This window comes from Nematolebias whitei, chromosome 17 (genome assembly GCF_014905685.2).
Source record: "Nematolebias whitei isolate Nwh7 chromosome 17, NemWhi1, whole genome shotgun sequence".
Classification (NCBI taxonomy): Eukaryota; Metazoa; Chordata; class Actinopteri; order Cyprinodontiformes; family Rivulidae; genus Nematolebias; species Nematolebias whitei.
Window position 1 is genome coordinate 32,537,833 of NC_056514.1, and position 10,966 is coordinate 32,548,798.

Sequence of the window (10,966 nt, forward strand, 5' to 3'; positions counted from 1 at the left end):
GACAATCGCCCAGCAAAATTTGTTATCGTGACAGGCCTAACTGCCACGGCTTTCCTACATTGCCAGCACAAGAATGGCCATACCAAAGTCAGATTGACAGATATTAGGTTCAACAGGATTCAGCTCTGTACCCTATTTTAAGCATTAAAGGCATCGGGGAATTTTGACCTTTATTTATTAAATTTTTTTCTTCTTCTTACGGCTTCTCCCTTTGTCAGGGGTCGCCACAGCGAACTAAGCTACCACAGCCCTCTGTGTGGAGCAGAGAACTATTATCTGGGGTGCCTGGGGGATGGTAAATGGTAAATGAACTGTACTTATATAGCGCCTTTCTATCTTATTTCAAGATACTCAAAGTGCTTTACAAAACAATCTGTGTCCTCATTTACCCATTCATACAGCACTCTACTACATCTCTACAAAGCTAATTGAACAAGTCATTCTAAAGAGACTAATCAGTTGATGAGGGTTAAGGGCCCAGAGTTGAGCAAATGAGGGTGGAGGCAGGTGTGGATGCTTCACCTATCCCACCCTGACTTTTGATGTTGTCTGTACCGGGATTTGAACCGGAGACCTTCCGATCACAGATCCACCTTCTCTAACTTCTTCACCACCACTCCCTCAATCATTTATTTTACTTAAATTACTTTCAATAAATCAGTGTTTTAGTTTGTATTTAGTCAGAAATAATCAAAGATGTTTTGCATTCGTTCAAGCTACTTTACTTTTCATTTAGACATTTTTTTTAAACTCCCACATCTTTTGTCAGTTATTAGCAAATAACATGTTTCTGCCAACTTTCTCTGCTTTTCTTTTGTTCTTGTAATTGTCTCTTGGTAGCTGATTATCTTGCTTCTCTGCATAAATCTCCTGTGTAATTACTCACGACTGAATTTCTTACAGTGTCTCATCCTCTTGTTACACTAATGGTCTGGACAAGCTCCTCCAATATATTTGCCTACACTCTCAGTTGTTATTACCTTTTTTTTAATCCTGAACGCATCATTCTTTGTCCATTTGTGTCAAAGAAATGACAACAGACGGGCTCTAGCAGCCTCTTTTCACCCAGCCAGCCACACATTGGCTTTCTCTTATCTCGCCTTGGCAGTAAATTTACACTCTGCTCCTGTAACCAAAGCCAGGACGGTGCACTGCAAGGCAAAAGCAGCACTTTGGGGAACTCACTTGGTTTTTAATCAGGGAAGACAAAGAGCTGGAGGAGTGGAGGGTAGCAGGTTAATGAGATCAACCACCCGGTGAGGTTGCCCTCCTGGTCAAACCAGGAAGGCCGAGCCTGCGTCGGTCCTTGTATCCAATCAGCTCAAAATCACAGGCACAGCCATTTTGTCCTCAGCATTTGATTTCAAACTAGATTGTCTACTGAATGCACTTTTTTCCCTTCCGCAGGGCAGCTTCGTAGCCTGCATGACTGCTACACTGAGACAGATGGATGACTATCATTACACTCATCTGATCAGCACCTTTGGCATGATAACGAGTGATGTTGTGGTGAGTACATCAGAAGAACTGTGAGAAATGCCGTCTACATTCTTGTATAATAAACCTATAATTCCCTATTGTCTGTCCAAGTCCTGTTTTCTTTGTCTTTCCTGAAAATAATATATTGGGTCCTTTTTTTCTTTATAATATATAAAATTAAATTTATTTGAGTCCTTGCCTTTGGGCTTCTACAGAAACACTTTGCTCACGAGGATAGTTGCATCTGAGAAAATGGATCACTTGTTGCAGCCGACTCGTGGAGGAGGGATACATTTCAGAGGTTTTGGATTTCGGCTCTGAATAATCCTGCCCTCAAAGCAGTATTCCTCTAGCAGCCGCTGCCAGATTAGCATTCTATTACTCCACTCCAACAAAAATAAATAAATACATTTCCCTGTTGGTGACTCAGGAGCTTTGAAGGAAGGGCAAAAATCAGATTTGCGTTTCAGGTAGAAATTAATAAATCACAAGAAGACCCTGAGTTTTGACTTTTTGGGTTTTTTATTATATACAGACTTTCTTTTTGTATGTTACAGGAACTATTTTGAAGGAAAGACGCATAAATAAAAATATTAGAGGGCATAAATAAAAATAATTGTGGTTTTTGACCTTCATAATTTTGCACTGCGACTTAAAGACTACTTGTCAATTTCTATTTTAGAGAAGTTGTGAGCCATAAGCACATTTCAGAACTTGATGCAACCCAAAGGACTTTATTGTTTTGTGGCCTTTTTTCTTTTTTTGCTCGTGTCAACCAACACAGCGCACAGGGATTCATCTATCAAGGAGTAAACGATTTCAGATAGAAATAGATGTACATGCATATTTATGCCTTAGGTATTTATCTGGTCTTGTGTTGAAAAGAAATGTGTGTAATGTGGGAATGGCATAATCTTAAACAAAACAAAAGGAAAAGCTGCTTTGTAAATTAGTTGCATGAGTTTGAGGGGGAAAAAGGACCCACCAAAATGCATTTAACTTAAAAAATAAAAAGTTTATTTTGACTTTGTCCTGAATAAATGACCACGCAGAAGTAGCGTCCTAATCACCAGTAAAGTCATGCTCCAATCACATAATCGTATTCTCATTATAATGTCACATTTTAGCTTAAAAAATATTCTGGATTATCAACAAAAAAGGCTAAATTGTGTCATCTGGACCAGTTTCTTTAAGTGAGAAACATTTCGTCCCTGATCCGGAGGACTTCGTTGGTCTGCAGCCTGCCAACCACATCTGTCCCATAAGTAGCTTCACTACTGTTGGCATCTCAGAAGCAGGCTTTTAACACATGCAAAACACACCCATCCAAAACAGTCATCACGTACAACAATCAAATGTTTTATGCCTGATGGCCGACTTGCTGCTCACAGAAACAGCCTTAGGACATCCAAGGCAAAAGTGGTTCAGAAAAAGGTTTAACTCAATCATCCAGGTAGATAACAACAAAAAAAGGTTGTCATGTCATCTGGACCAGTTTCTTTAAGTGAGAAGCGTTTCGTCCTGGTCCAGATGACCTGATTTAACCTTTTTTTTTTTATATTATTATCTACCTGGATGGATGATTGAGTTTGCAAACCTTCTTCTAGATTATCAGTTTTTGTTCACCTTTAAAAATAAGAAAAAGCTCCTCATCATTCCCTTGATCTTAAAAACTATCGTAATTTACTGTCTAAAGAGCGCACCCGAATATAAGCTGCACACACCAAATACATTTTTTTTAAAGTTTTTATATAAGCCTCGCCTGTGTATAAGCTGCGGGTGTTCAGAGTCAGAGTCAGAGTTTCTTTATTGTCATTCGCACCTCATGTGGTACATGTGGTGGAGCGAAATTATGTACACAGGGTCCCAGTTACATCCAACAATAAAATGTCTAAGAAAAACAGTTCATGTTGTAACATGAGATATTTCCACAGAAAGATTTTTAAAAACTTTATAAATATGTACCAGTATCATACACAAATATGTACAGTACAGTATTTTTTTATTTATCTGAAAAATGCCTTTAACACGGCTGGTAAAAATAAAAAATACAGTAGCTTACCAGGAAGTCATTGATCGCCATCTTCATACTGTTATCCTGCTCCAGAGCAAAATAATGCTCTGTGAACATGTGAGACTCACATGCTGTGCACATGCAGGGGGATTTTCCCCCTCCCCATTCTCTCTTCCACTTCCCGTTTCATTGGCTCGACTGTGACCTGTTCAGTAATTTCACTGGTCAAAATGTTTTTATTTTTTTAACCTTTATTTATACAGGTAGTCTCACAGAGTCACGAGGACCCACCCCACATGAGAGACGTGCATTGGGCAGCTATATGAGCGCCCGGGTGTGACGACGCTAAATGTTTTTGGAGGCAGAAAGCTCGTTAGCTTATTAAAAATGAAATCCGTAAATTAGCCGCACCATTGTGTAAGCTGCGCAGTTCAAAGCCCGTGAAAAAAGTAGTTGCTTATACACCGGAAAGTACCATAGTAAAAAGCTGTTTCTGCCTTAAATCCACGAACTCCCACCTTCATACTTTAGGTGGCTCTTAACCTTTTGGTGGAATACAATAACTATTTTCTTTTTTGAAAACTTTTCTCTCTCTCTCTCTCACAGGATTTCTTAATGGAAACATTTATCATGTTTAAAGATCTCATTGGGAAAAACGTCTACCCCTCAGACTGGATCATAATGAACATGATGCAAAATAAGTAAGTACAATTAGCTGGACAAACACACACACACACACACACACACACACACACACACAAGGCCATGTTCCTTGAAACTCCCTGCTCTGTTGTTGCTAAGGAACGGCAGTCAGGAGTTTGTATGAGTTTTTATTTTATTATTTTTTCAAATGTTTTTTTCTCCATGCAAATATCGGCACAAGGCCTCAGCGGTGTAGCAATCAGATGAGCAGTCAGCGCAGCCGCAAACAATCCCATGAATTATAGATGCTCTGGTGTACGCTGTCTAATCTCCAAATTTAGTCTCAGCATCCTCTTTACTTTCTCGCGTGTTGTGCCACTCTGGCTTTGTGTTTTATTAACGTGAATCTTGCCTGATTTAATTTGGTTTGAAATGTAAAAAAAAGAGGGGATTATGCTTTGCATTTTGGGAGTTTAGTGAAGAGCTTTGCTTTGTGTAGTTGCCAAAATATGTTAGGATGAGAAACGTATTTTAGACAATTTCCTCCTCTAATGCTTTTGTAAGAGACATGCAGTAACTGGATGTGTTTACGTGCACTGTAAAGCAATGACGTTATGAGAACCTCGAGTTGTTTTTTTTATGTTTTTATTCTTATGGTCACTGAAAATTACCTATAGAAAAACAAAACTAACAGGATTTCTTCCTTTTAGCATCGTTTGACTTGCAGTGAACTGTAAAAACAGCAATAAAAAATGGCAGAAATAGAATATTTTTGTGTTAAACTCATTTCAGATGCTGTTTCTTCTTTTTGTCCCACAATCTGTTCATACCCTTCATAGGAAGAGTTTCAATGACAGCGTCTGCTTTTACATCTTTCCGTTTTCTAATAACATGGCCGTTTTAGCTTTACCAAGCTGGGACCAGCAGGTTGCAGTTTGACTGTATGGAAGAAGAGCTCAAAGTCGAGTTCATATCATCAAAAGCCAGTTGGGGGAGTTTGGGCTAATGTCAAGGATCGAGCTTCTGTGTCTGATGAGGCCTTCTGGGGTATGTCTGACTGGAAGACTTGCTCTATGACCTGCAGGGGAAGTCGTAATGTAGCTGGAGCTGGATTCAAGAAAGTCACCCACACATGTATAGGCACCTATTTCTTTTGAAATCCTGGTGTTTATGGATTTTTGCTAATCCAGAGTTTTAACGAGAAACTTATTTTGCCCTAGCTGTATCAAATTACATTAGACTTACAGCTAACATGTTCTCAAGCTGCCAGTTTTTTGGTATAAAATGCACCGCGATATGCAAAATTCTGCAAAACTCATTTGTTTAAATCTTTAGACAAATCTAAACACATTCCTCGAGACAACATGTCATGTTTTCTCGTCGCACAAGATTTTAAAGAACTTCTTCACATAGACATTTGCAGAGAATGAAACCCATAAGGAGACGTGGACATTTCAAACAACTAAAGTTAAATGTGATTATAAATTATTCTTGTGCTTGAACCACTGGTATTTTGTATCAACAATCTAAAAGAAACGGAAAGGTAAAGGTCTCTGAGCTTATCCTTAAGTTGGTCTGTTGGTTTAAGTTGTTTTATGAAACAAATCAAACTAGAGACATTGCGTTTTCTGCGAAAATGCAGTGTGAATGCTTATTGCTGACGAACTTGCTGAAAAACAGCTGAAATTAGCTAAAAACAAGCTGAATTTTAGCAGATAAGGAAGAACAAGCCTAAATTACCAGAAAAAAGCAGAAAGAGAAAATATTTGCTGAATTAAGTTTAAATAAGCTGAAATTAGCACAAAATTTCCCAATTTACCTAAAAAAGGCTGAAATTAGCAACAAAAAAAGGCTGAAAAGGCATTAAAAAGCTTAAATTACAAAAAGGAGTGGAAAGTACTGAAATTAGCTTTAAAAATGTGGAATAAGCTGAAAAGCTAAAAATAACAAAACATCTACTGTATATAGTAGATGTAATAACTGAAACTAGCAGAAATAAGCTGAAAGGAGCATAACAGGTTAAAATTAGTAGAAATAAGTTAATTAGGCTGGAAGTAGCAGAATTTTTAACAAAAAATCTTGAATTCATCTAAAAAACATCTGAAACTAGTTAAAAATGCTAAAAACATAGCTGAAAAGGAAAATCAAGCTTAAATTAGCATCAGAAATCAGAAAGAACACGCTTGCCCCACTAGGTTGAAAGGAACAGAAATGAGCACAAAAATGTGAAAATTATCTGAAAAAGTTTAAATTAGCATACAAAAAAACCCAGCTAAAAAGTAGCTTAAAATGCAGAAAGAATCTTAAATTACCAGAACAAAGTGGAGAGAAAACATTTTTGCTGAATTAGGCTGAAAAAAGTGGAAATGAATGCAAATGATGTGGAATTAGCTGAAAAAGCTCAAATTAGCATAAAACAGCTTAATAGTAGCTGAAATAGCATAAAAAGCTGAAACTTGCATGAATAAGCTGAAATTAGCTGAAAGAAGTTAGAAGACGCACAAAAATGTTGTACCACATTTTTTCAGATTATAAGGTGCACTTAAAATCCTTAAATTTTCTCAAAAATCGACAGTGAACGTAATAATCCAGTGAACCTTATGTATTAATTCTGGTTGTGCTTAGTGACCTCGAGCCAATTTTATGTGGTTATTGTGAATGAGTTGAATAAAGTTCGACTTATCCGACTGTTATGTTTCACTTAATGTGCCTTATAATCTGGTGCGCCTTATAGTCGGAAAAAAATGGTAGTTATCAGTAAGAATCAGAAAGAAGTGCAAAACAGCTGAAATCAGCTGAAAGTAGGTGATTTTTTTTTTTTTTTTGCATTTGCACGAAGAAGCTGAAAGAAGCTGAACCAGAACAAGATGTGAAAAGAGCAGTAAAAGGTTGTAAACAGATCTTTGAAGGATGCTCAATTAAATTTCTATGAGATTAAAAAAGTGGCAGAAAAGACTAAATATTTCAAAAAGCTAAAGTTGCACCAGCACCAAAAGTCATAGCAGAATTGTCCTGAAAGAAAAACCTTTGTTAAAATAGCACAAAAATTGTGGAACATGAAAGATGCCGAAAAAATGATCACAACAGTGAATGCTTCATAATCACACAACAAACAAACAAACAAAAAACAAAAACAAACAGCAGAATCCCAAGGCTTGGAGCTGTTTGTGTCCTGATGCAGAAAGTGGCCATTTTCAGCAGGTGCACTGCTTATTGCAGCAGTCTCTATTTGACTGTGATTATTTTTCAGCCCCTGCCCGGTCGTACCAAAATCATTCCAACATCATCACCGGCGAGGGCATTTGACTAGAGATTGCATTGCTTCTCAATTTACGTTCTATTGCTTTCATTAGTCCATTCGATTGCTGCGAGCCAGATTCCTTTTGAGCGCCTCTTCCTAAAATCATCATCTGCCACCTGAGCCACAAAGGAGCAGACGTCGGTGTAGGTCTTTTTCCCTGCAGGTAAACAAATGACATCTGTTCTGTTTGGACTGAACTGCTATGCCAGCAAATAAGGCAGTCCTGACCTTTATAAGCCTCATGCTTAACCCTTCAGCCATGCATGGCTTCAAGTGCTTTTTTCGGACTAAGTTCATTTAACCTCCCTGTCCTCGCTGTGATTTTTACCTTTGGGAGCAGCCAAAGTGATGTGATGAGTATCACTGAGCTCCCAACGGTTCCTTTTTAGCTGCTGCTTTATATCAAAGTGTATGAAATGTTATCTTTGTCTCAAACTGAAGGTCAGCGTGTGCTCTCCTGCCCCCCTGTAGAAGCTTTGTTGACTGGAGCGTTGGTACAGCTGCACTCGTCTGTGACGGAGATGCAATTCATTTTGCACAGTCTCACTTTTTGTAGTTCATTTCAATTAAAAAAAACATGTCTTTCAAAGTCTGACTCATCTCATCTTCTACGTACCTGAATCTGTTTTTTTTTTTGTTTTTTGTTTTTTTTGGGGGGGGGGAGTCGGTTTTATAACAAACTATCTGAACTCCAGTTATTGTCTGTCCACCAGAGTGTGTTTGATTAGGTGCTTTCCTGCTCTAACAGTGAAAACTCAAGGTGAAACAAAAAGCAATTTCACTTTTCAAGTCGGGACTTACGCACACGCCTTTTGTCTGCCTCGGTGTGATTTCTGAATGAACCGAGGTGGCAAGGGAATTGAAGCCAATCCACCTGTGGGCCGCGATGCGAGGTACTAATAGACCCGAAATAGTCGGCATGTAATGTAAGCTGACCTCCCGATCACATGCTCGCCTTCTCTGACCTCTGACACCACTCCCTGGGATTAAACAACAAACAAACTTCAAGTTTGTCCTAATTGGACAAATGGTTTACATAGTTTAGGTGGAGTCAAGCTATATTTAAAATACTTAGAAGCAGTAAACCTATAAAAATAGAAAAAATACAATTAAACAAGCACATTTTTGGCGATGCTTCTGCCTTACTGTTCCTACTGTGTCTTAAAACATATGGAGCTTTGATTTAGGATTTTAATTTCTAGATAAACATTTTGAAAAACAAGTAAATGGTTAATGGAAATAAAATGCACTTCAGTCTTCAACAATAATAATAGTTTTTAAGCTGCTTTAAGATGTAAACTCCAAACTGTTCTCAATGACGGCAGCCTGTAATGCAGTGATGAGTGAACGAGAACCGCATTGTAAAACCTTTTATAAACTCTGCTAAGTTTCAATTTAAAATTTAAACATGCAGATAATTACCGGTAACATTACGGTCAGTCAGAAGTTAGTACAATGGAAGCCTTTTTGTATTTAGTTGTTTTTTTGTCAGTTTTTTTAACAGTCTTTTTTTATTGATTTTTTTTTTTTTTTGTTCATGGGCACACAACAACAACAACAAAAAAACAGAACAAAGAACAAGCTCCCCACCCCTTCCCTCCCATACCGGATCAGTCACACATACATACATAAATTAAACGGTCACTGACAATTTTTCCACATACAACATGAAAGGACACCAATTGTCCCAAAATCTTTTAACGGAACCCTTCAGGGTATATCTTGTTTTTTCCAAATGGATATGATACATCACCTCTCTTATCCAATGAACATGTGCTGAGCGATGTGTGTCCTTCCAATTGCACAACATTAGCCTCCTGGCCAGAAGAGAGCCAAAGGCAATCACATCCTCCTCGCATTCGCTGAAGGACATATCCACAGGGACCACCCTGAACAGTGAGATGAATGGTGATGGGTGTACAGTTTTTCCACATATCCCAGAGGAGGTGTCAAAAATAGATTGCCGAAACGTCTTCAGTTTGGGACAGGTCCAGAATGTGTGCAAGAGTGTAGCTGGAGTTTGTTTGCAACGATTGCATGCGGGGTCCAGGTTGGCTTTCATCTTGGTCAGCTTGTTTTTGGACCAGTGCAGCCGGTGCACTAACTTGAATTGAATTACAACTTTTCTCAGACGGATTGATGAGTAAATGTTCTTAATGATCTTTCTCCAGGTTGAGTCTGATGGATTCCTCCAAGTCCGTTTTCCATTTCATTTTAATGGAGTCCAAACAGGACTCATGGTATGAACTGAGCAGTGTTTAGATATTGCTGAGGGCCCCCTTGGTATCAGACCTGCAAAATCTTAACCAAAAAATGTTTAGAGGGGTACACAGGAAATCAGTTGGAGTTAGACGACTGTTTTGTCATTATATTAGATTTTTTTGTTTGTTTTATTTATTAGACATTTCCTGTAAAAACCCTTTAAGGCATGTGTTTGAACACTCAACTACAGATACTTGTTTCTGGACATTTCACACGTAGCACAGAGATTCCAAGCGCTGCCATCAGCAGATGGCTCTTTCATGTCCACACATTGTGATAGCACCACTAATGAGACGGGCATCGCCTCCTACTCCTTCTCTACCCATCAGCTCTGACTTCCTCCAGGTTGCAGACTGATTTATGGGTTCTAATTGCCCCCGTGACAGCAGCATCAGCATGGTTAGCTCCCAACTGCCATTTCCCCCCACGCCAACTGACCGTGCCTTAACGGCGACAGCTAATTGGCGGAAGAGATCGACTCACACATGTTTGCTAAAATGACAGGAAACGAGTCAGCTTGCTTAGGTCAGTGGAAAGGTCGATTACACTCTGACATATATCTGAAGCATACATTTCCACTTTGTCTGCGTGCTTTTCTTGTGTTTTACCACCTGTTTGGTAAAGCTTTCGAGCAGCAGCAACATTAAATTAACAGACTGTGTAAAAATTATGCTTGATGAAGTGTAATTAGTGATATTTAACTAACGTGTTCTTTCACTCTGACAACATTACATCTTACTCTCTCATTAACGACAAAGACAGTTATTAACTTTGGCTTAAAAAAAATGCTTTCATATCATGACTAAACAAAGCACATTTTAAAGGCTATAACCACATTTTCTCAAATCGACTCCTTTTTTATTAATAAAATTGTTAAATGTCTTTCTGTAAACCATTTAAGATATTTTCTGTTAATGCAAATGACATATTTAGAAATGTGTACCCATAAAAATAACCTCACATGTCTTTGGTCTACTTAGATTTTTAATTATATGTTTTATTTGATGTATGAGAATTATTCAGCATCATCCTTCACTGCTTGCTTTCAGTCTTCCCTCCATTTCCTCTTCATACACCGGCGAGCCACGTCACTGTTCCTCATTAGTTTTCTTTATTGGCAGCCGCAGCTCAGCACAATCTTTATTTTTATTTATTTATTTAACTAGCTAACACACACATTTATCAAGCCAGAAGAGGAAGAGAACAACAAAACAGCAATAGTCTCTCACTTTAAGCTAATATGTTTTCATTCATTCAACCTTTATTTA

General features: G+C 38.2%; 1 protein-coding gene across 1 annotated transcript in view; it reads left to right on the plus strand.

The window, feature by feature from the left end:
- dock1 (dedicator of cytokinesis 1) overlaps window positions 1-10,966 on the plus strand; it is a gene marked incomplete in the record, with an annotated part of 276,885 nt that overhangs the window by 179,632 nt on the left and 86,287 nt on the right. The window contains 2 exon segments of the mRNA XM_037691498.1: window positions 1,408-1,509; window positions 4,100-4,194. Of these exon segments, the coding sequence (XP_037547426.1) occupies window positions 1,408-1,509; window positions 4,100-4,194 (197 nt within the window).